This window comes from Zonotrichia albicollis, chromosome Z (genome assembly GCF_047830755.1).
Source record: "Zonotrichia albicollis isolate bZonAlb1 chromosome Z, bZonAlb1.hap1, whole genome shotgun sequence".
In the NCBI taxonomy this organism is placed as follows: Eukaryota; Metazoa; Chordata; class Aves; order Passeriformes; family Passerellidae; genus Zonotrichia; species Zonotrichia albicollis.
Genome location: NC_133860.1, coordinates 50,087,431 through 50,113,648, shown reverse-complemented (window position 1 = coordinate 50,113,648; position 26,218 = coordinate 50,087,431). Strand labels below are relative to the sequence as shown.

The window sequence follows — 26,218 nt, the reverse complement described above, 5'->3', positions numbered from 1 at the left end:
TTAAGACTTCAAATTTCCTGAAGTAAAGCTAGCCTTTTTTTCACACTTATATAAGCCCTTTCCTATCACAAAAGTGGTATTCACCTGTTCAGCCATTTCTGCAAAACAGATGTTCAATATTTTGTTTATCAAGTACACAGAATTCCAGCCTAACTGGAAGGTTTCATCCCTCAAAAATGAAATTGCTCAGTGACAGGGCTTGTTGAGACTAATAGCAATAGTCAAAAAATCTTACTTCAAGTTCTTTTAAAAGTCTCTTCTCTCGTTCACTGCTGCATTTAAGTTCATTGGCCTGGCATCTCAGCACCTCATTACAGCCACTGTGTTCCACCTCCACATCTTTTAATTTCTTGCGTATATTTTGTAGTTCATTATTCAGCTCCTAGAAAAAATATAAGGCATTAAGAGTTACTTTTGCTAAAATAAAGTAGAAGGATCAAAACAGGAAAGAGTGCATCAGAACAGGTTAATAAAATCTAATACATTGGCAGGTGTCAAGCATTTACCCAACAACAGACGTTCTTCATTCACCACCAGATAATATATGTTGGCTCACAAAACTCACTACAAACATGACCTTCTGCAGTAGTACTAAAATCAGAGCCAATTCTCCACAGGAAATTTTTCTCTAAAGTACAAGGCTGCTCTTCCAATCTGTTCTCTCTTGCAGCTCAATGGCAATGGTGGAGAGGGAAACAGTTAAGTGCATTTGATGAAATGACAGAAATTTTATTTAGAAGTTTGTTGTTATTCTAACTGTTAGAACTTCAAATAAAGTAATGAGACATATGTTGGAAGTTACTCCCATAGAAGAAATATTCTTAATTTCTACTATTCTGAGGACTTTTCTCAGAAACTGAATTATAAAATTAGTTACATGAACTATGAATTTCTTGGAAAGATAAAATAACAAAGCTGCCCCCCCCCCCTCCGCCAATTTCAGCTTTTGGAATCTGAACCAAGACACAGGTTGGTGTAATTACTAACACCATTGGACTCAGCAGGTCTGTGGAGCCACTATTACAAAATCCTCATTCATACTACACCAGACACGGAATAAAGTAGCCAAATAATGAGCCCCCAGTAGCTTAGCGCATATTTAAGCTGGGGATTCCAGAGGCCTTGAAAAAGAATAGCTTTCGTCTAGTGGACAGGAGTAAGCTTTTCCATAACTAGCATCAGAAACAAGTTACAAATCCAGTGACTTAGCTGGAAGACTTTTTGAAAGCCAATTACTTTCTGTACAAAACACAGAAAGATTATCATAAGTCCTCCTGTTCATTTATTCCTATCATTTATCATGGCAAGAGGCATTTTGTGAAAATAAGCCAGTTGGTCTACAAATTCTGCTATTACTCTTACATCACATAATCTTGTTCCTGAAAATTACTAATCATAAGGCATCTGCAGAGCAGGGAGGAGAAGGAAAAGAAAATGAATTATTAATAAAGAACGATTCTTCGGAAGATTGAAATTTGACAGAACCATGTTTATACATGAAGATCAAAGAAATATGAGTCTTTTCCAAAGTTTAAAACAAATTTTAGAAGTTCTTCAGGACTGAAGGTAGAAAGTTTTGGCCTCTTAAATATGACACTAAGGGATTCATGACTCCCTTATTTACATCTAGTGCCACTCCATTATCACCGACTAGTAACTGAAAAAATTAATTAATTTTCACTTTTTTTCATGTGGAGGCACTATGGTATGATTTTTTGGCGTTCTCTGACAAGATGAAAAGGAGCATGCTTGTGAAACAAGTGAATTAAAAAACAGGAACCTCATTAAATCAAAACATTTCAAAAACAGAATCAAAATATTTCAAAAGCAGCCTACCTGGATATGGAATAAATTTAAGGTAATCTTCTAACTTTTCCTGTAATACCAAGACAATGGAGAGGTTTCTCCCCATCAGCATGCAATAAAACCAAATACTTTTACTCAAATTCACAACTATCATCTTCTCTATATTGGAAAAATATAGAAATATTTGTCTTCAGATTTATCTTCCACATATCAACAGAACTATGTCAAGACTTCAAAAAACTGACACCAACAGTACATTAAGCTTGTGAAACAAGTCAACATGACTTCAAAATCTTGAAGCCTCTGAACTTTTCAGACACAGTGTAACCGTATCAGCCTGCTCCAGCAGTTACCCACACTTGGAAGGTTCAGAAGGAAACCTACTTCACCATGCGAAAAAAGAAACACCTTTATACATCCATGTGTATCTGTGTGTCACTCACACACTCACTATACATATCTCCTTATCAAAAACATGGCCGGTCGGTTGGTTTAGAGTTTGTATAAACAACACAATTTCACAAACAGTCCAAGGAAAAACTGAGTGCCTCTGTGAAGGAATATTATATTATGACTCACCACAAGATGATGCTATTGCACTTACTACTGAACTCCAACATCTTTTTCATGTACCAAACACAAGGCTAAGCACACTTAATATAGCACAATACAAAACTTCCTCTCTCAGAAAGCAGAGAGGATTACTTTAACTCCATATCATAGAGACACATTTTAGTAGATTAAATTGACTTCATTTCTATGCCTACCTGAGCATTTTCATAGCTAAGTTCAGACTCGTAGTTCACAAAGTGCAAGTTTAGAACCAGGATTTGACATCCAGGTTTAGAATCTCACTTCTTCATACATATCAAGACTACTTTATGTAGCTTTCATCTCATAACTCAAAATAATTACAAATTATTTAAAACAGGACTGTAAATACACAACACTAAAGACTGGAACACATTTGAAGCTTTAGTTTACAAACCTAGACCCATCTGATATTTATCTGCCACGTTAAGTCAGTTAAGATTTCAAACAACAACTAAGATAGTCAAGTCCAGATTTAACATTCATGCATGTATGCTTTATTTCCAGGAATTTTACAACTATATGTAACTATAACTAGGGTAACGGGCAAGGGAACACTACAAAAACAAAGCAGAAAAATGGAACTATTGCAATTGAATTAAATCCAAAAATTTTGCTATTCAAAGCAACACTGGTAGTTGACATCTAGTAATGAATCACATACTTTAGGAGAGAACAATTATATAGCTTTAGTACAATCTTCCAACCAAACCACTGCTTCTACAAATCACCTTCCACTTCCAAATCCACACACATTGACAAGGAATACAATGACCTGAGAAACCCACTGTTCCAATTAGTCTCTCAAAGTACTGTTCAACATACTGACAAAATTATTGAGAGGATAAGGGAATTTCCTTTTTATCCTTCATTCAGAGAAAATTCAAATCAGTGAGGTCCTTTTCCACCATCACATCTCTTATCATTAGGATAAACAGCACAATGCAACTCCTTTTGCAGTCCATGCAGAGAAACACTATTCATCCACACACTGCTTGGGTGTCATTAGTGCACCACTCCTTCCAGACCTTGCCTTCAAACAGCTGAAGGATCAGTATACAGTACTTCTGAAATATACGTAATTCAGGGAGTGTCTCTGCCCTGTTTTGTTTTGTGAGCTGCTTCTACAGATGCCATATAGAATCTGAGCAACAGCATCCTAACAGGTAGGTCTGCTGTCAGAATTTGGCTATCAAGCTGCCAAGTAAATTTAGCATCATTTAGGAAGACTGGTACTGTCCCAGGCTTGGAGCTGACCAGCTGGAAAGACAGTAACCAGAAAATTTTCTACTGCTTGAGCAATGCCCATTCCAATTGAGACAAGTCTGTCACATCTTAGAAGGGACTAAAAGGAAGGAAATATATTAAAAAGTTAATCTTGTAGCAGCAATCTGTTCTCTGCATACATCATGCAATTCAAATGTCTATCAGCCTTAACAAAGTCTCTGCATACACCTCTTTTTATGAAGAATAACTACAGCTGAATACATTCTGGTTTTTCATCATGTAGTATTTTTACATGGGTAAGATACAACATATGTAACTTGTAATTTAAAAAGACAAAAGTATAATTGAAGTACAGTGGTGTAATTGCTTGTCTCCCTGTGAAGCAGACAAAAGTTAGGTATGTTCACTCAGCACTTCCACACCATAATGCTACACGATTTCTTCTAAACATATTTCAGTTTTGGATCACTTGACTGTCTAAAAAAGGTGTAAAAATAAGTTTTTACTTTTACTACTTTTTAAACATTTAACAGCCAAAGGATATATAAATATCAGCATAAATCACGAAATACGATGAAATAAATTACTAAATAACAAAATCCCACATTGTAGAACAGATTATAATGCCATCTCTTAGTATTAGGTGATTTTTATCTAACCAAATGGCAGAATTTCCAACTTCCAACAAACGCTTACTTTTCTTATGTGGTATGAAGTGAATAACATACAATGCACAGCTTGAAATCCCATCATCACTGTTCAGGTTCCCTGTAAGTATGTGGTCTTCATATTATACAAACTGTTTTCCTATTCACAGGCTATTGGATGTCATACTGGGGGAAGTAACAGGGAAATTGAATCGGGCGTGTTAGGCATCCTGATTTTACTGACTCAGTATCAAATATCATGACGGTGCAAATGGACTGTGCACTGGTAACTTCATTTTGGCGTTTACCATCAAAATCAGCCATAACACATTTCTTTAAAGCAAGAAAGACTGTGACATGCCAAGTGTAACTTAATAAAGCTATGTTCTTCAGAAATACCATGCAGCATTTAGCTACTTGGGGGATGTTTTCCTACATTAGAAAGACCGCAATCCACTACACACTTCACACCAAAAAAGTTCCAGCCATTATCTAATGCAACTTTCCAACTATTAATACACCATACCAGTAAAATAGTTTCTACTTCATTTCTTTCTTTAAGAAGGAATACATATTCATTGTTATAAATTCTGCTGATATCATCCTTCGCCTTCGCAAGTCTCTGCTGTTCCTCTTCCCACTTCTGTTGAGCATTATGAAATGTTTCCTCAGTCTCTGTCACTTTCTGCTGAAGGTTTTCATTGAGTACTATTGTTTACAGAAAAAGAGAAAGAAAAAAGGTAGAAGCAGCATGGCAAAACATATCCAGAAAAAAAACCCAAACACATAATGATCATCAGTTCTTCTGTGTATTTTAATACCCAGTGGAACATTGCAACATTAACTCTCCAGCACTGGAGAGCGCCAACTTCTCTAAGAAGAAACCAGCAAATTTTGTGTTCTATCACATCTTTCCCACAAGAACATAGGAATATTTGACAGATTTTAAAAATTAAAACACTTTTTTCTCTTAGAAAAGGACAAAAACCTGAGATAATTCTTTGTAGATCCCTTCCGAATCAGCATATTCTGTGATTCCATGAAATTACATCATTATAGAATGGAAGACTTATTTTCAGATTTCTATATTTTGCCAGATTATTTCCAAATAATCTTGCAAATAATCTGAAATAATATTTCATTTTTGATATAGGTATTAGTCTGTATAAATTAAATTTGAGCTCAGTTTAAATGACAGTAAAGATAGGAACCTGTTCCATGAAAGAGACTGTAGATAAACCTAAGGTACGTTCGGTTACTGCTCCTCAAGACATCTAAATCTTCAGCCCATAAATGACTTGAAATGGGGAACATTGTATACACACTTCAGTGAAAGCTTAAATGCCATGGAAATCTCATAACCTGTAAGCATAACCTTCATAACCTTTATAGGAGAAAATATTTTACAACAGCTTTTTACTTTACTGAATACAACTAGCTGCATTGGCATTTAAGTCATCACCACTTTGCAACAGGATTTTATTTCAAATCCATCCCAGTTTTCTGACATTTCTTCCTAGTCAGAAAAGAATGAAATGAAGAGAGCACATTAAGATGACACAGAGAATCAGTGGACACAATGACAGAAAAGGACTGCCAGATGGCAGAAAATCAACCCTGAAAAAGAACAGCAGAAAAAAATCTGGAGCAAACACTGAAGCGTACAAGGCACTAATGAAGCATTCTGCCTGAGAAGTTATGCTGGGATCATACCAAAGCACACTCTGAAGTGAGAAAGACTCCAACTGGCAAAGAAAAAGAAGCAGAAAATTGCTAATTGCTAAAAAATTAAGCAGCAGAATTATAATTTGGTTTCTATGACACTTGTCACAGACATAAAAAGTTTGAGAAATTTCAGCCAATAGAATTTGTTGTCAATTGACAGACTGCAAATTATTGACTATGGTATTGAAAGAAACTAACACACATGTGCATTTAAGAAGACATCCCTTGCCTCTGCAAAGCCTCTCCTATCCCCTTTTTGTTCTCCAGTCCCCTCACCACAGCCTCACAGTCCAGTCCATTCAGAAAAGTGACAGTGAGCCCAGCAGAGTAGGTTTACTGTGCTGTGGTTCCGTCCTCATCAGCCTCTCCTGAAACAGGCCTCTTGGTACCTGCATGGCATAACTCTTATACTGGAAAGGAAACCAGCACACATGAAAAGAAACATGAATTTGCTCTAGGTGAGAAACTAGCAATTCAAATCTTCCATTTGTAATCACAGAGAAATTTCCAAAGGGGAAAAAAAAAGCTTTTTTCCAGATTACAATCCTTAAGATTCATGATTTTTCATGTGCTTGCAATCCCTAAGATTTTTGATTATTCATGCATTCTCCAAAGGAATGAAAGTTCAGCTTTCCAAACATCTTAAAAATACTGGTTACTTTAAGTACTAGCAAGATCCAGACTGTTTTGGTTCTTGGAAGGCTAAAATCTTCGAGGAGTACTCCAAACTCTTCACTGAATATCAACAGCTCATCAAACTCACAGATACATCTTCTGTACTAGATGAAATAGATAGAGTAGTTTAGGTAACTAAAAATACACCTCATTTCCTTGTAAGAATGAGAAATCTTTCTGTTTGAGGAGTATAAAGGACATCTGAGTTTCTGAAAAGTAGCAAGAAATAAAAAGTCTACGTAAAAACCTTCCACATACTATTGTCATAACACACATTACTATTAAAAAAAAGAAACAAAAACAATGAGAAGAAAATAAACCAGACATGAACAATAAAAATCTTGACACATTTGAAAACATGAAAGGAAATACATGTATGATGAGAACTTCTGGAAAAAAGCTGCTGGAAATAGTGCAAACAAATGAGCAGGAGTTAATTTTTCCTATTCTTTTTTCTTCCTTTTTTTTTCCCTCTGAAATGGAAAAGGAAGAACTACTGGACACAGGGATAACCTGGATGTGAAGATGATTACATGTTTACATGATTACAGTTCTATCAGCACAGCACTGAAGGAAGAAATATCAGAAGGTGATGGGAAAGAGGAAAGAAGGGTTGGAAGGGTTAGCCAGTTAATTCTAATCCACACATGAGACAGTAAGAGCTTTGTGAACCCTTATGAGTTTTCAAAAGCAGATGGATAAGAGATGGGAAGATAAGACAAATTCAAGAAAAACAGCAATAAACTAGAAAATGTAATTAAGTCCCTGCTTCTGACTTACCTTAATGACATGAAACAGACTTAGCTTTTATTCCATCTTTACTTCTTTGAAACTTACCTTGCAGTTCCACAAGTTTGTTTTTTGCATCACTTAATTCTTCTTCTGCACTACACATTTTCAGATGGGCACCTTTTCTGGCAACTGCCAATTCATACTCCAGACCTTGTCGAATGGCCTCTCCTCTCTCAAATTCTGACCGTAATTTGATTATCTGTTTTTCATAGTTGGACACCTAGAAAATAAATTTCACAAAACTGTTAACAATGTTCCCTTGAAGATGTGCAATATGTAACAGAAACGCACCAACAGAATACTTTTTAAAGATACTTGGAATCACATCCACAACTGACATCCTATTCCACTTGAATTTGAAATACAATCTTGCAACTGCTTGCTTATGCACATTTTGATACTGGTTTTTGTGAACTGATCCTTTTCCCAGATGAATTTCATGTACCTAAAACATACCTTTCCATTTTTCAAAAACGATACTACCTTAAAAAAATTTAGCATATATTACCGTCATCTTCCTGCACCTCAGAGGAAAATAATGCCATAAAGAGAAACATTATATTCCAGACGATTTTCTGGTAACATTCAGAACAGTCATATTGGGATACTAGACTACCAGACATCTAGTAACTCGCAAATACACATACAAGCATAAAATTCAGTCCAATAGTGCTCAGTAGACAAACAGATGCCTTTAATGCTAACACACAACAAACTAAGAATAGAAAACGCTTCCAAAAGGGATCTTATACAGGCTGAGAAACAATCTTTGCTGTCAAAAACTGGATTCAGAAAACCAAGTTCAAGACATTCCAACACAAGAAGATGGAAACTAAGATACATATTACCTCAGAACATCTACAAAGTAGCAATATTCTTGTAAACGAGAACCTCACACATGGGAAATCACCCACATTACAAAGGATTTCTTTGATGTTGTTGCAGCAAACTAGTACTGAAATGATGTAGCATTAAGAATATACTCAATTAATCTTTTCTTTAGTCTGAATGTCAATTCCCCAACTAACAAATACAGGAAAAGGTGGGTGCTGAGTTGTAATCAGTATATTGCTGCTAGGCACAGTCCCCAAATTTGCTTCCCACAGTCTAGCAGTTGATAATCTAGTTTAAACTATGCTGCTGAAGTATTATTACTACTGTAGGTAGCAATTCTGCTCTAAGCAATCTCCCAGGAGAAGTTGATGTGGATGCTCATTCATCTGGTTTTGGCTAAGTACAGCCAATAAAACAAGTTTGTTGTTCCATGTACATTTATTATGTGGGTATGTACCCAAAATAAGAGAAGCCTGCTTGTCTCACAATGACTTATTCTTGTGCTTCAGTTAAATTGCTATTTTCCCACTGGATAATCAACTGTGGTGTCATTGCAAAAAATAGATCCATGGAACTATCTGGATTAAAACAAACAAACAAACAAACAAACAAACAATCTCTTACTTTGAGCTCAAGGTGCACAAGAGTCTTCTGCACTTTGCTGTTGAGAAGCGCTTGAGTTACCTACCTCACCTTTAACTATTAACAATGACAGCAGAGGTGCTAACAGTTATCTATGAACAGACATGAGAAGTCTGTACAGTGATACCTTTCTTCATATTTTCCAGTTACAGACTATGCTTTTGATCCACCATCTGAGAATATTACTTCAATGAAATAAGATGACATTTATTCCAAGAGTAAAATAAGGCAAGTGAAAAAGACATCCTTACTTCTTGATTGTGTTGAATAGCCAAGTCCAAATTTTCTTTTTTAGCTTGAAGAAGTTTCCATTTCAGACCTAAAACAGCATCCAATTCTGATTTATTGCTCTTCTGCAGTAGCTCACATTCCTCATTATGTAAGCTGCAAAATAGTATTGTTTTAAAGAAAACATAAGCATTCCTTGTAAGTTTTAATGTTCCCTTATTTAATTGTCAGATTGTGGGACCAAAGCTGTATACATTCACTTAAGTAAAGCTATGCCTACTGTTGCTTATTATGCAAATTTTGAGAGATGTAAAAGCAGGAACTTACATTAGATATGCACTTTTAAATTCCGTAAGTCGATTTAAGCATTCTTTTCATTATTTTTATTATTGATCCAATAAATTTCCAGGATGATTAAAAACATCATTTCAATAATATATATTAAAATGACTAGCAAGTTTCTGTCTATTTCTTCAGTAAGGCTCATTTTTTAACATGAATTACTGTCTCAAAAGCATCACTGTCATACAACAAATGCATAAATGTGGAATAAATCTCACTCTTCCACATTTTGTTTTCAAAAATATATACATCTAAACTACAAATAAACAACTGTTCACAAAAAAAAAAATAAACTAAAGGCGTTGTCCTGTAAAATACTCTGTTATTTCCACTACTTTTTCAGCCAAAGGAAAATCTACTTGGCAGGTAACAGGATTTGCCTCTGAGCATCACAAGCACTATCAAAATAACCAAAACAAACTTTTATGTAGAGAGTGAAAAATTAGTATTAAAATACATATTTAATTAACTAGCTAAATAATCTTGTAATCAATTATTATAACTTCAAAGTGGACAACTCAAAGTATTTCAGGAGCTGAAATTCAGCCTTCACATTATTTGATATACATAATTTTTCAAATTACTAAAGCTGTGTAACAATGGCTCTACTAATCAGCTGTTCCACACAAAAGTGAAAGGGCCACTACATATGAATTAAACTGTAAAAAGAAACATGATTAAACTAAACAAAAAAAGTTGGCATCATTTCATGCAGAGCTGAAAATACTAAAATAGCTTACCTTGGTCTACATGAAGTCTTAAATAATTACAGAAAGAACAGTTTCATAAATTCCAGTATACTGGGTTTTTCTAAATAAAAAAATTATTGCTTTACTCCTAGATTTATGCACAGGCATCATTAACATTTTTCACAACTAAAACCTTTACCTGATGATATGTTTTCTCACATAAGCTGACAAACACAAATGTCATCAACAAGTGGAACAGTGTTCTAGATTAAATATAGCCTTTAAAGATATTAATAACAACAAATGATGAAATATCAGGTTTTTAGCTGCAGCCTATAAATACTTTATAATTTAATAAATTCTGTCAAATCTTCATTTAAAACCAAGATGGATTTCATCTGTGTGATCAGAATAATTGTATGTCATCAGTACTTGGTCCACAGGGTGTCATGTACTTAACACATTTTATATTTTTAATATATGTAGGAGACAAAGATCATTAAAACCTACATGTACTGCAAGAAAATCACTGGCACATTATTAGCTTTCAGTATTTACATACCCAGAGGAACCAACACATCTCAAAGGGCAAACAATCAGTAAAATCCCATATCATTATTTTAAGCAACTCTTAGCGAATGCAATTAAGAAAATATGGTGGTAAGTCAGGAAGGAAGTAAAAAGAATCTGAACAGTGAGTGATACTTTTTCACTCATCCTAAAATCATGATCCAGACACAGGTGATAAAAAGGGGCCCATTATAGGGATCCTTAGGTGCACAATTCTCCAGGTGGAAAACACTGAAGATGCACATGTAACATAACGTATACAACTTTTATGTTTAGCAAATTAGCGTATCTAACAAAAATCCCCAGTTAGAGATGTAAGTGGTAAGGTAATTTCCTCACAGTTCAATCTTCTTTGAATTCCCCTAATTTAGACAGGAACTAAATTTGATTTATGAAAATGTGTCTCAGAGACCTAGTTTCAACCTTGGTGTCCACAAAAATCTAACACTGGACCCCCAGGTTGGAGCTACTGGGAAATTTATTTTGTCTCTCCGTCTAAAAGAGTAGGTAAAATGCTGCGAATACTATGATAGGCTACAGAGTTACAAATATATGTGTAAAGAATATACAAAGTATATAAAAGAAAAAAACAGGCAAAAATCAATTCGGCATCAAGAGCACCTGTAAACTGTATAAAAGGTTTGTTGTGGACATCATATAAAAGTTTGGTAGACCTTTATTTTCCCATGGCTGGGGAAAACAGATGAAAAGTAGGTTGTTTTATTCAAGGATTATACAAGAAGTAGCTATCTCAACAAAAAACAGCCAGCCAAAAACCTGGTGGCACCAAGATTAACAAAGCACCAGGTAGAGGGAAAAACAGGACCCGAACTGAAAGCTAGGGGTGACTAATGTAAAGAACAAGGATTAAAAAAAGGATAACCATTTTGATAGTTTGTGGGCAGCAGGGAGGTTCATTCTACTTCATTTTACTTACTTAAGCCTGATATTAAAACTTTTTGCAAGGAGAGCACGTGAAATGAAAGCAAGGGAACAAGTACTTTTTTAAAAGTAATTAAAAAAAACCACCTTCAAATCATAAAGGAAATTACTTTGGTTATTATGACAATCAGCTCTTAATAAAGCTCTTCCTTTCAATTCTTCTATTAATTACGCAGGGGGAAAAAAAGAGTGTACTGGAGATACCTGCACAATAAAACTTACTCAGGGAAAAATTTAACTATGTGCTTAACTGGACCAGTAGTGGGAAAAAAAAAACCCACTACAAAAAAAGTTACATTGATACCACAATAGCAAATTAGGGACATTATAGAAATGAAAAATGTGCATAAGAGCATGAAGACAAACAACATAACTGTAAGTACCAGGGTAAAAAAGCATTGAAAATAGCTTCTTACTCACAGCTTCTAAACTTACAATATTATTAGCAAGAACTTAAAAATACAAAGCAGAAAGGCCAATTTTTGTTCTCAGTATAGAGCAAAGTCAGCAACTTAAAAAAAAAGACAACAAAACTGGCAGAATATTATTATGTTACCACTTCACTAATTTATTACTTAAATATTTTCAAATAAAATAAGAATTCTCCTTAATTAGCCACCTTATTTCTGTGGTATTTTCCTTAATCCTCACAGCATCATCAGCACATGCAGTAAGTACTTTATGAAAGCCTATACTACCAACTGTAGAAGAGTCTTTCTTCCATATTCATTTACCAGTAGAAGTGCTACAAGCATAAAGTTCTTGGAAGCTTAAGTCACAAAATCAGGCAAAATCCCCAGAAAGTTTGAAATCATGTGTGATTTTCATTCTAGGAGGAAATCAGAGACTGCTTTGCACTTCGTTTTTCACATATTAATAGTTTGTTGATCATTGGTTTTGAATGAAAACACATATTTTACGAGCTAGACCTTTTATCTAAGACACTATTTTTGGTAGTACTTTAAGACTCTTTAAGAAAGCATATCAGCAAGTGAAACATCTTTTGAGTACTACAACACAGAATGCTCAAAAATTCACACTCACTTCACAAGTCAGCTAATTACAGTCAACAAAGAACATCACAGGGAAACAGTTTTCACTAGCTTGTCTTCCATATATGGCTGAAAGCGTAGAGTAATTTTGTATCAGACAAACTTTCTTTCACTTACCATGTAGCAGTGTAATTATGCTAAACTTCTCCAGTTGAAGAAGCAGTCTGTAGCCTGACTTCCTAACCAAAGTATCTATTCACTGAATTGTGCTATTTCTATACAACCAGCAGGTTCTTACAATCAGATTTTAAATTGTGACAAATAGCTCTCTCAGTTAAGATAAACAGAATGAATTAAAGTTTACTTTAATTGTGCCAAAGATCAAACACATATCAGGTTTAAAAAACTAAGAGCCATGTGCCACACTTATAACCAACCTCTACACCCACAGCTACTGTAGAAAACCCTTCTGGAACTCCACAACATTGTTCCCAAATGGAGACAAAAACTACCTCTGTCATGTCTCCTATACCCCTGTGAGAATTCTTGCACATCAGATGGCCAGTATGCACACCTGCAATGATGGAGTGACTGCTGCCAAAAATTCAAGAAAATAATAAACTCCTTAACAGCAATGTAATATTAAGAAACAGGCATTCTTTATTCAGCCAGATGCACAAGTAGTAGCTCCTCCTACACTCTTGCATGCTGAGTATAGTAAAATTTCTGATTATACACTGTATTTTACATACATATTCATTGATTGTGCCAGAATAAAAATACACATGTCCCAGAATAAAAATACACAAATTTACTCATTATCATTTAAGTATTTTCGCTCTCCTTTAAGCACGTATTCCTCTGTCCTGGGGGTCTCTCTGGTAGCCCACAGTGGTCAGGGACACCAATGTTACAGCTGACATAGTCAAGCTGGCAGGGCACTGGGTGAACATCCAGTTCTCCTTCTTACACAATGGGCATTGTGCAGTTCCACAGGCCAATAGTTGTGGGAGAACAACCACTGTGTTAGCTCACCTGGTGTAGACAATTTATCGCCCAGTAACATGACAACATCAGTGGACAAAGGAAGGGCTACAGATGGCATTTATCTCGGCTTCTGTAGTCTTTTGACACAGTCCTCCACAACATCCTTCTCTCTAAACTGGAGAGCAATGGATTTGATGGGTGGACTCATTGCTGGTGGATATGAGAACAGCTGGCAGTAGCATCCAGAGGATAGTGATTAATGGCTCAGAGTCCCAAAAGAACATCAATGACAAGTGGTGTCCCTCAGGATCCATACTGGGATTATGTTATTTAGTATCTTCATTAATAGCACAGACAAAGGGATTGACTGCTCTCTGACCAAGTCTGCTGATGACACCAAGCTGAGTGGTGCAGCTGACACACTTGAAGGACAGGATGCCATCCAGGGAGACCTGGACAAGCTCAAGAAGTGGGCCCATGGGAATCTCAGGAGGCTTACCATGACCAAGTGCAAGGTGCTGCACGTGGGTCAGGGCAAGCCCCAGCACCAACACAGGCTGGGGATGAACAGATCAGAGCAGCCCTGGGGAGAAGGATTTGGAGGTGCTGGGGGATGAGAGGCTGGACATGACCCAGCCATGGGCACTCCCAGCCCAGAGAGCCAAACGTGTCCTGGGCTGCATCCAGAGCAGCGTGGGCAGCAGGGGAGGGAGGGGATTCTGCCCCTCTGCTCTGCTCTGCTGAGAGCCCACCTGCAGGGCTGACCCAGCTCAGGAAGAACATGGACCTCTTGAACATGTCCAGAGGATGCCCAAGAAGTTGATGAGAGGGACAGAGAACCTTTCCTGAGGTAAACTGGTGCAAGGCTGAGGGAATTGGGTTTGTTCACCCTGGAGAAGTGAAGCTTCAGGGTGACCCAACTGTGGCCCTCCAGCACTTGAAGGGAGTCTACAAGAAAGATGGAGAGAGACACTTTACAATAGCATGTAGTGACAAAACAATAAAGAATGGTTTTAAACAGAAGAAGAGAACGTTTAGATTAGATATTAGAAAAATCCTTTACTGTGAGAGTGGTGAGGCACTGGAACCAATTGCCCAGAGAAGCTATGGAGAACCACATTCCTGGCAGCTGGCTCAAGACCAAGGTGCTCTGTGCAATCTCGTCCCGTGGAAGGTGTCCCTGTCCAGAGCAGACGGTTGGAATTCAAGGATCTTAGAGGTCTGTTCCAACCCTGGCCATTCCATAATTACAAGATCTAATAACTGTATTGACATGGTATAGCTTGCATATATCACACCGTGGCTGGTTCTTTTTTCAGTCTGAATTACACAATTTCAGAGATCTAAAAAATAAACCACAAAAACCAAAACTATATTGCTAGACTAAAAAAACCAGAAATGAAACTCACTTTCTATCTTCTGTGACAGAGTAGTTGACTGGAGAGGATGAACTCATGATGGTCAATAGACAGCTTTTCAAGCTGCATAAACCATAAACTCTGGAGAATGAATTGTTGACTGTATATACGTTTACTTGACAAGTTCCCAAGATGATTCTTCCATATCATAAAAACATTACAATCTGCAACAGAGACATGCTTTAATTTATTTGCCAACATAATGAAAGAATCATTTGTTAATACTCACAAGCAGTTAGAAAACAGTGTTACTACTATGTCATGTGAACAACTACCAACTATAATTTTACAGTTTTAGACATCTATGAGAATTGTACTTCTAATCCTTGAAGCTTAAATACTGTAGATCAATATAAACATATATAGTAACATAGCAGAATATCTCCTGCCAAGGTTTTCAGAATATCAGTAAAAAGTATTTTGTTCCCACACACTGATTCTCTATCTTGTAAACATATTACAAACTCCATTTCTCTTCAAAATATTCTATTGAAGATAAAAGTGTATACCATGATTGAATGTACTACTGTGCTGTCTGATAACAGCCTTTAACACAAGTCTTCCAAGTGTTTTACGAACCTGGAATTTTCTATTTGAACATATTTTTATTGTATTAGATAAATTAGCAATATTTAGGACTAAACAGAAGGAATTCTAAATTGAACTGTAACTCCACTCATCTTTTGGAAAAAATCGTTAATTTAGTGTCACAATAAAAAAGAAATCAATATAGACAACATATTTATAACGCAATGCATGAAAAAAATTCCATTGCTTACATTAAGTTGTGCAGTCAACTCATTAAAGACCTCTTTTCATTAATTAAAGGTAAGATAACATGAAATATAAGCTGTATTCAACAGTCAATATTGATGAGCCATAAAGGTTTGCTTTTGAACATGATAGCAGATGGACATCCATAATAAAGTCCAAAACAGGAAACTCACCTGGACTCCATTTTTACCATCCCTGGTTGGCAGTCACATGTCCACAGAATCATAGAATAAGCTGAGTTGGAAGTCACCATTAGAACTATCAAGTCCCAACTCCTGGCCCTGCACAGGACACCCCAAGAGTCACACCATGGGCCTGAGAGCATTGTCCAATGCTCCTTGAACTCTGTCAGGCTGGTGCTGTGACCACTTCCCTGGGGAGCTGTTCCAGGGTCACCTAAGGGTGAAGGACCTTGTCTGAATATCCAGCCTAAACACCCCCGACTCAGTTTCAGGCCATTCCCTCTGTCCTGTCACTGATAACCAGAGATTAAGGATCAGTGCCTGTCCCTTCCCTTCCCCTTGTGAGGAAGTTGTAGCTGCAATGAGATATCCCCTCAGCATCCTGCAGGCTGAACAGACCAAGTGACCTCAGCCATCCCTCACAACGTTTTCACCAACCGTGCAGCCCTCCTTTCAATGCTCTCCAATACTTTAATGTATATTTTATATTGTGGTGTCCAATGGCAGCAGTCGGTGTAATATATTAATATAAACTGATTTTAGTAATTCCAGTGGCTGCACTAGAAATATGGAGAAGAAAAAAAAATTTCTGCTTCAATCTATAATTTTAACAGAAGATGCAGCAAAAATGAACTTACTTCTAACAACTGTAAGTTTTTTGTTTGGGTTTTTTCTTTGTTTGTTTTGTTTTTATGGAAAAGCAGTATATTCATACAGAATAGCTACGTGTATCCTTTGTGATTTTTAACATCTACACACTGGAATTCACCTTGGTACATGTGTTCATAAAATTCAAAACAAAACAATTGCCAAGCAACTCGCACTCCTAGAAAAAACAGCATAGCTTATTTTTCTCATCTCAAATGAGAAAATAGTTGAAAACCTCATTTTCAAAGTATAGCCTGTAGTATAATTTCTAGACACATGTTAAGTTCCATTATTTGTGACTTGCCTACTGAAAACTAACTTTAGGTGAGAGAAGAAAATCTTGACAAAGTACTTGCAGATGAAGTACAAAGATGTATTGCTTCGATAAAAAAGAAAATTAGGTATCCTGGTATCAAGAAAAATTAGGTATCCTCTATCAATTGTTCCAAATTTTCAGCTCGCGTTAGTGGAGCTGAAAATTTGGAGCTGAAACCTTCAGACATAGCTCTGAACACTAAAAAACTAGTTTTTTATACCACCCTTTTCTTAATATTTATTGCCAAAAATATATATGTGGCTTTATACCAAAATTTGAAAAGTAGAAAATGAAAAAAAAAAAGTGCAATTAAATAGATGCAGCAGAAAAAAAAAAATCTGTCTCAAAATATAAGCAAAATCTCCTCTGACACATTCATACCACCCTGAAGTTTTAGAACTTTCTGAAATTACTTTTAAGTATTTTAATTACTTTGTGGGGGGAGGGAAACAGGGAATATCTAATGACTGTTTTCTGGGAACGCTAATGATCTTGAATATACAACATCTCTCTGGTAAGACACACATCCATTGTTTACTACCACACAAATGGATACATTCCAAAAGCATGCTATATCAATCAGGGGAAAAAACAATTGAAGGGGTGTGGAATGGCTCGTCAAAGCCCCACAATAAAACAAAATAGTAAGGAAGTTTTTGCTTGAGGACGTAACACATTAGACGGATGTTACCTACAAAATTTGTGGCATATTATTCTCACGAACTTTTGAATACGCTTTCCTAGCTTTATGAAGGCCATTGATTTAGACTGGATGTGGGGAAGAAATTTTTTATTTTGAGGGTGTTGAGGCACTGGAACAGGTTGCCCAGAGAAGCCGTGGATGCCCATCCCTGGAAGTGTTCCAAGACCAGGCTGGATGGAGCTTTGGATTAGTGGGAGGTGTCCCCTGCCCACGGCAATGGAATGGAATTGAAGGATCTCTAAGGTTCCCTCAGCAAACTGAATCTAACCAAGATGTACTAACTTGAAACACACCAAGCCAGGCGGAACTACCACATCTGTGCTGCAACTCCAAGAGCTCACCAGTTTCCGCTGAACGAACCACCAGTTTTCCACTAAGGCGAGATGAAAAATTTTAAGCGAGCTAAAAACCAAAGTAGAGGCATCCCTTCGCACCGCTGGCCCCGGAGCGGCGCTGGCTGCGCGCACGCCGTAACGGCGGCTTTGGCGCTTTACCTGGCAGGAAGGGCTGAGGGAACAAAGTCAGAACAGAGCTCCAGCAGCAGCACCCCGGGGCCGCTCCGGGAAGCCGGGAAGGGCAGGGAAGCGCCGGGAAGGGCAGGGAAGCGCCGGGAAGCGCGGCGCCGCTCCCGGGTCCCGCCAGCAGGGAGGCGGCCGGCGCGGCGCGCCTCCGTAACGGCAACTTCCGGCCACGGCGCGACGTCATCAGCGGGCGGGCGGGCGGGCGGCGCGCGCGGGCTGTGGCGGGCGCTGCGGGCTCCGAAAGCAGAACGTGCGATAGGAAACGGGAATGAGCGCCTGGCGTGAGAGCCGGGCTCAGGGGGGCATGGCCTCGGGCTCGGGGCAGCACGCTGTTCCCTCGTATTATCAAGAGAAACCAACAGGGAAATGGTTTCGAGAGACCCTGGGACGAAAGTCACAGCAGGGAGGATGAGGGAGATCGTAACGAGGTTGGCATTGCCCTTCTGGTCGCCTCATTGCACAAAGGGAAAGGTTTATTTGAAACAGCTCCGCTGAGAATTTCAAGACCCAGGTGTAAATATGTATGATGTCAAACAGCAGCAGCATAAGCGAGTGAGTGCATAAAATCCACCCCACCATACCCTAGAAAAGAGGACAATAGCAGTAATGTCAGTGGTATGGCCTTCAAGGTACAAATTGAAGTTTTAATAAAAATTAAAAAGCTCTGTAATATTTTCACCCTCTGAGATAAAGACTCAAAACTTAATTTCTAGTCTCTAACTTGATTTCTATAATTGGCTTTTACTGATGGTTTTTGTGCTTCTCCATTGTGCAGTTATTGTAAATGCCTAGTGCCAAATGAATTAATTTTTTTGCCCAGGTTCACAACAATAGATTTCATTATGTTGCAGTTCTTTTAATAACAGCATGGTTAGGGGTTTTTTGATCAAAAAATACAGAGTGAAAAGGATGTCCTCTCTGCTGTTGTCTGATGAGTAGTCAAAAATTAATATGAAAAATGGCCTCAGTTAATGAAAAAATATAAGTTATGTGATAATATGAAAGGAAGGAGAGATTTGGCATCATGTTTGAATAATGAGATAGGTTTTGGCAGTATAAAAACTTGGGAAATTCTGAACCAGTAGTAATATTGGCTTAACTGCCCCAAATGTCCCGCACATTGTTTTTTACATTGATTCACAAAAATTACTTTAGACAAATACTGTTGCTACATGCATGTAGTTAAACAAACACTTTTCCTTCCTCTCATACTGAAAAATACGTATCATATATAGAGTCATATATAGAATTATTTTGGTTGGAAAAGACATCTAAGAGCAAAACATCCTACCATTAGCCCAGCACTGCCACGGCCACCACTAAACCATGTCCCTAACTGCTGCATCTATATGTCTTTTAAATACCACCATGGATGGGGACTTTTGTCCCAAGTGGTCATTCATTTTTGCATAGGAAGAAAGTTTTTTACCTGTCTTAACATATTGATGACTTTCTGTTTTTTATGAGAAAGTTGATTTCAGGGATATGACCATTGCCACCTTCAAGAAAATCAAACAGATCTGACTTGTTTAAGCCATCAGAAAAAAGCAAGAACAAAGTGGATAACACAGATGGTGTGAAATTTTACAGTTAAAGTTTATAAAACAACATTTTGCATTGAAGGAGGAGAGAGCCTAGAACAAATCACAACTTGCTCTGTGGCAACTGCAGTGGATGTTTTGGGCCTGACTTGAGTTTCAGTATCAAAACTGAAAGGGGTAAGATAATTCTTCTGACAAGGACTTACATTTATGCTCAAGTGGCACAGAGGAGAGCTGGCAGAAAACATACCTGTAAAACTTGTGCATCAGACCACACACCAAAGATGGAAACTTGAGCATAAAATGGCTAGGTCTGCCCCTGCAAAATAGTGTAAGGAGTAATTTTTTGTGCCATACTGTGACTTGCAGGTGGGGCCATCATGTAGGACTAAACCCAGAGAGGATTGACAGGCAAGCTAATTTTTGATGCAGAACTGGAATTAGACAGCAGGACAAGCAGGCCGTAAGAAAGAAGGTAGTGGGTTCATATCTGGTTTTGAGATCTTCACTTTGAAAGAAAGGTATTTGTGGGGAGGATGGAGCTGGCTGATGTGCTCACTAAGGAGATCAGCTGACAGAAACAGGAGAGGAGGGCACAGTGGCTTGAAATGCTAGGTGAGGAGGAAGCTTAATGTGGACTGGTAAACAAACCAGGAGAGAATAGATATGGAGAGGACAAGGGGAGTAACATAGTTTAAATTAGTAGCAATACTAGTTAGGAAACAAAACCAATCAACGAAACCAAAAAAAAAAAAAAAAAAAAAAAAAACACAAAAAAACTCCACCAAACACAGGAAATAATGGCGACTAAGCAGCAAATAAAGATTCTGTTACAGACTTAAGGAAAATCAAACAACCGTGAGTAGTTGTATGCTGGGGGAAGTCAGGATATCAAGCAAATAAGTGGCTGGGGAGTACCCGGGTGACACGGGCAGCTTTGCGTCCGGCAGCAAGAAGGGATGAAAAGCCCGGCAAGGGAACAGCTCTGTAGCAGAGCTCGTGGGGCGTGAGACACACAAAGGGCCCCGCGAGGACAGCCGCACTCCCCCGCTTTGGAAAGGAGATTGGGGCTCACTAACCACGCCAGCCTGTCAACGGCTGAGCAGGGCCCATTCCCCCGTGTGCGGCGATGCTCAGCTCGGCTCCCGCCGCCAGCCCGGCCGGGGGCGGTCCCAGAGCCGCGCAGCTGCAGCGGCAGCTCCTTCTGCTCCTCCTCCTTTCTTCCTCCCCGTCCGCCTCCGCTCCCTCCAGCGGCGTCGCGGCCGCTCCGCCCCCACCGGAGGAGGAACGAACCATTTTTCTCACTGCGGGGAGTGAGAGCGAACGAGACTTTTCTCATTCCTTTCTCCAGCCCTGCCTCGGGTCCGACGGTCTCTTTCCTCTCGTGGCTTTCCGCATTTCTCCAGGCGTGGAGGCTGGAGCCAAGGCGTCTGTCTGAGGGCGGGGCGCTGGCCGAGTCCTGGCCGGCCCTCCTGATCTACCCCGCCGCCCCTGTGCGGCTTGCCGGGTGGTACCGGCCCGCTGGCGGGAGGACGCGGCGCGGCTGTGTTTCCCGCGGCGAGCGGCGGGCCGGACGCCAGCGCGGTTGGTAGCGGTGAGTGCGTTACGGGCTGTGAAGCTGCAGGCGGGCGGGCTGGGGAGAGAGGGAGAGCGAGAGCGCGAGAGAGAGGAAGAGAAAGATGGGTCAGGGGGAAGAGGGAGAGAGCGAGAAAAAGGGATGGATGGAGAAGGGCGGGCGGAGTTTCTTTTCCGCGCGCCCCCTCCCTCCGCCCCCCCGGCCCCCTGCAGCGCTCTCGCGCCATCGTGCCCGCGTGCGTGAGAGGGCGAGCGGCCGGTCGGGCAGGGGGGAGAGCGGGACAGGGCGGCGGGCGGCTCTCCCGGCCGGGGCGGCCTGGCCCTGCCCGCGGGCGGGCCCTGACGCTGCCGAGTGCTCGGGGGGTCTCTTCGCAGGGGTGAAGGGCGGGCACGGCGCGGCGCGCTCCAGCCGGGGGCCGCCCCCCCCTTGCTGACGTGCCTTCTTGTGTTGCCCTTCTCTGCTCTCTCCCGCCCCGGTGTGTTTATCCCGGCAGCGAGTGGCACCTCGTGTGGCTGGCGGTGCCTCGGTGGTTGCTGGAGGCTCAGAGCCGTTCCCTCTCTGAGCCCGGCTCGCCTGGCGGCAACAGGGCGTCACGTCGGTGGGAAAACATGAGCCGAGATTTCAAACCCGGAGACCTGATCTTCGCCAAGATGAAAGGTTACCCCCATTGGCCGGCCAGGGTAAGGCTCGCCCTCCTCCCCCTGCCTCGCCTCCTTGTCTGCGGGGTGCGCTCCCACACCTGTGCTGAGCAGCGCCTTCAGCTTCGCCTCCTGTGGGGGAGGACACGGCTGGGCTCCCGGGGGTACAAGCCGCTTTGCAGTCACATTGCAGATTCGTACCGTGAAAAATAGCCCTCTCAAGTAGTCATTAGTTGTCCTAATTTGTGTAACGCGGCTTTACGGAATGAAGACTGCTGTATGGTAGGTAGCCTGACACTGGAGCATGTTCAGGCCCCTGGAGCTGTTCAATAACGGTGTCTCCAAATAACTGCTCTTGGCAAAAAAACCCCGCGAATTTATGGCAAGATTACTCCTGAATGGGCTATGTCTACTGCGCCTGTTTCTGTTAAATAGGCTAAGTGTAAGTGGTAACTTGTCCAGTCCTTTTTTGTGTTCTCTGTGCTCCAGTAGAAAAGTCATGCAAAGTTCTGGGACATGCTGTAGTTCTGGGACCACTGTTGGATGTGGGAATGGAGGTAAAAAGGTATTTATGCTGAGTTGTAAATTGGGGTTCTTTTAAAGTTTATTTCCCTTTTGGTAGTACTTCACATTGGACTTCCACAAGTTATCAGGTCAGCGTAAGGGTAGGAAGTCTTCCTGTTGCTTTTTCTTATTCCTGTTGCTTTTTCTTAAGGATGGGCAGTATGTGAATGAAATTGAATTGTGCCTTTTACCTGTAACACGTTGTAATTTCTCCTTTTAAGAGAAGTGGTCATGTGAAAAGTATCTCCGTAAACTGAAAGTAATGTAATTTTCTATTGTTGCTTATACTGGTTTTGATTCTGCTTTATTTTTTTACATACTGTTAAAAAGAGATATAATTTCCTGATTTATTTTTCTGTAGCTTTTTTTAATTCCCATTTTAATGCTTAATTTTTTACATATTTCCCCCTAAACTGTTCTTGTCTCTTACTTCATTTGAACTATAATAGGCTGTGTTTTTCCTAGGTGGATGAAGTTCCTGATGGAGCAGTAAAACCACCTATGAATAAAATGCCTATTTTCTTTTTTGGCACCCATGAGACGTAAGTACTTTATATTTCAGGGTTATATTTTTTCATTTTAAAATGCTGTGACAAAAACTTATCTTCTCTGAATGTAGTGTATTTCAAGCTATTGTATTTATCAGCACGTCTTCCAAAATTTATCTGTTTTGTCAACACGTGATTCTGTAAATTTTACTTAAACTTTTCAAGTGAATGGTAGACCATAACCATGTATGCTTTGCTCATCAGAGGAAAAAAATTGTACCCACAGTGATGTAGCTGATTGGTTTTCCTTTTTATCTGTAATGAGTTTAATTATAGTCCTGTATATTGTCAAAATTCTTAGTACTATATTCTCAAAGAAAGTGCAATAGACAAAATTTGAGAGATGGACAGATAATCATGTACTGGAGTTGTTTTTATGATTTGTTTTTTTTTTCCTGATGAGGTTTTGGGTTGTGGATGATCTTATGTTTATGAGATCTGGAGATAGAGATCAGGAAATGCAGTTAGCTTCATACCTATCAACATGCAAAATACTGATCTTTGGGTACTTTGGGCAGTGTTTTGTGGTGATACAGTATTTGCTTTGAGAGACTGTATGTCTTCCACTGCTGAATTTAATAGAAAATATCCTGGGGTTTATGTAGTTACCTGTTTTTGAAAACTACTCTGTTGCTTTTTAGCATGACTGGTTGGGTTACTGTAGATTTAAGGCATCATCAGATTCAGTGCTCCATTTTTTTGTTTGAGTTGCCAAAAGAAACCAAAGCAGTTTAAACCTGTATTAGTGTGCTTTTAATTCTTCTGTTTTTTCTTTAAAAAGTGGTAGATTTAATTTGAGTGCAAAAGTTGTCCATTTCTCTCATTTCGTGGAAGGATCTTACTTTTTTATCTTATTAAACTGATTGAAATTGCTTAAATATGGTACTTTGTATCCATCTTTAGCAAGTAAGTATCTTGCTAAGATGATACATGGTCCTGTTGAGTTAAAGAGTAAGCATCCCCTGCTGCTGGCATTACTTGGTATTACTTTTCTTAAAAAGCAATTTCTGTGATGAAAAAGATACCTATATGCTTGGATCATGTATTTTTTTTTTTAGCTAATCTCATCTTTCAACAAATCTTTCAATTATAAATTTTTTTTTTGTTTGATTGGAGTTTTTCTTTGTGTGTAATTTTGTGGGTTAAGAAGAGTTCCTGGAATTCGATTCAAGGTTGCAAGGTTTGTCTTGTCCATTGTATTAATTATCATTTAAGATGTGTTAGGTTTCCTTTTTTTTTCTTAAATTTTTCACACAACAGAACTTTTTCTTTGGCAACTGCAACACAATACTGCTTTGGTTCTGTTGTTGGTGTTGTTGCTCACCCTTCACCCCTGCAAAGAGACCCCCTGGGCACTTCCTGTGTCATTCTGGATTGCAGTGGGGTTTTGGGCAGTTCCAAATAAGTTTGGGAATGCAGGTTGAATGTAAGGAAGATAGAAATAACTCCTCATCTAAAGGCTTAAAAACACCTCAGCAAGTTTTGAGAAGTTTTTTGTCCAACTTCAGATTTAGCGTCGGGCTTTTAAGAGGTGTTTGGGTTTGAAAGATTTGGTAATTGGGGGCTTAATGTGTGAGTAATTTGAAATGGGTGTTCCTCACTCTGGTATAGTTACTAAATAAAGTTTTGCCACGATCTTGTTTTTGTTAGGCTCTAGGTTCTGAGTTACTACGTGTCAGAAATCCGTGGAATACCAGAGAAATGTTTTGCCTCTGTTTCACACACATTGCAGTGTATGGTGTTCCATGACCCAGCTGTCTCCTGGTGTTTGTTAAGCATGTTACTTATCTTAAGATCTGTAGAGTTATGATAGGTGAAACTTTTCAAGTTCTTAGTCTCACTTACTCCTTACAGCAGATACTTATAAATTACAATAGGAAGGAACTGTTTGGGTGACAAAGGAGACTGGTGTTCCATGGCCTATCATTTTGTTTAGGTTTTTAGCTATAAGTAGTGACTTCAGTGATCCATCAGGAATTATGTAGAGTTAACAATTTCTTGTACTTTTTTCTTGGGAATTAAAGTAAATTTGGTAAACTTGTTGAGTGCTGTGCTTCTCACAGTTAAGATTTACACATTGTGCAAAGTTAGATACTCTTATCTTCAGCATTTTAGTAGGCTGTGTATGTATAGTCTATCATACTGTAAGTAGTGGCAACTCTGAAAACTCACATAATCACTTTATCATGCTAAAAACTCCTGTGTAAAGGATGACAGGATTTCAAGCTGCATGGTTGGTTACAGCAGGAAAAAGGAACTATAGGGGAAAAGGAAAGCAATACTGGTTTGGAAATAATTCTTATTTGACTTCTAGAAATATTATTGAGTTTATGAAGTTACTGTGAGTAAGTCTTAACCTGTACTTTGCATTTTTTTGTTTTCTCTTAAGTTTTGTAAAAGACCCAACTGAATGTGTTTCTATCTAGGGAGAGTAATAAAATGAGTATTATTTAAATAAACACTTTATTTGGATATGTTGTGGCAATAGATCATATCAGTACAAATTTTGTTTGGTCACAGACAAACAGGTCACACTGAACTCTAGTTTCTGGACTGTCTGTGTTAGGGTAATCTCTTTTCATTCAATTTTTCTTGTCCCTTTTTCTTCATTGGTACATGAGGACTAAAGTGCAGCAGCCTAGTTAGCTTCATTACCTTTTCACAGTAGCTGTTCTCAGGTGTTTTTCAATGCCTGACAATATGGGCAGAGGCTTAGAGACTGGAAAAATGCTTACTTTTAGAGAATAGGGAAGAAGAGAGGCAATGTTTTTCCTATTTTTGTCTCTCCCAGTTGCTCTGTCTGCCTACCCATCTTTTGGTCTGGGTAAATAAGCTTGGCAGGTGCACATTTCCCACACTGGCTGAACCCTCTCTAACTGTAACTTGCCAAGAGGTGGGTGATTTGCAGTCTAAGCTGAATGCCTTACTTAATACTTTGTGCATATAGATGAGTCTTTACAACTGGAGTAGAAAATGCGTAAGCTTTCAGTGAGAGTCTATGTTTTTTCTCTTTTCTCTCCTCCTTTTATTGTGGTGTAAGTCTGAGGTAGCTGCTTTTTTTTTAAGGATAATGAAGGAAGTAGTGGCATGGAGCTTAGAA

The 26,218-nt window shown here is 39.0% G+C and overlaps 2 protein-coding genes across 8 annotated transcripts in view; one reads left to right on the top strand and one right to left on the bottom strand.

The window, feature by feature from the left end:
* The window catches only part of CCDC171 (coiled-coil domain containing 171), a 266,135-nt gene extending 247,708 nt beyond the window's left edge, over positions 1-18,427 (bottom strand). For 5 of the 6 annotated variants that reach the window (XR_012578224.1, XR_012578227.1, XR_012578226.1 and 2 more), the window contains exons 1-6: positions 18,225-18,427; positions 15,099-15,271; positions 9,191-9,323; positions 7,509-7,683; positions 4,798-4,979; positions 236-382 (exon numbers count right to left, since the gene is read on the bottom strand). Coding sequence is in view for 2 of the 6 variants with exons in the window: in XM_026794231.2 (XP_026650032.2) it covers positions 236-382; positions 4,798-4,979; positions 7,509-7,683; positions 9,191-9,323; positions 15,099-15,145 (684 nt within the window). In the remaining 4 variants the exon portion in view is untranslated. The other variant, XR_012578225.1, reaches the window with a different exon arrangement.
* Positions 18,428-21,043: 2,616 nt separating this feature from the next.
* Positions 21,044-26,218, top strand: part of PSIP1 (PC4 and SRSF1 interacting protein 1) — a 32,959-nt gene continuing 27,784 nt past the window's right edge. The window contains exons 1-3 of one of the 2 annotated variants that reach the window (XM_074533218.1): positions 21,044-21,386; positions 21,862-22,048; positions 23,036-23,112. In XM_074533218.1, the coding sequence (XP_074389319.1) occupies positions 21,977-22,048; positions 23,036-23,112 (149 nt within the window). In that variant the 5' untranslated portion in view covers positions 21,044-21,386; positions 21,862-21,976. Of the gene's footprint in view, positions 21,387-21,475; positions 21,604-21,861; positions 22,049-23,035; positions 23,113-26,218 lie in introns of those variants that run through there. The other variant, XM_074533219.1, reaches the window with a different exon arrangement.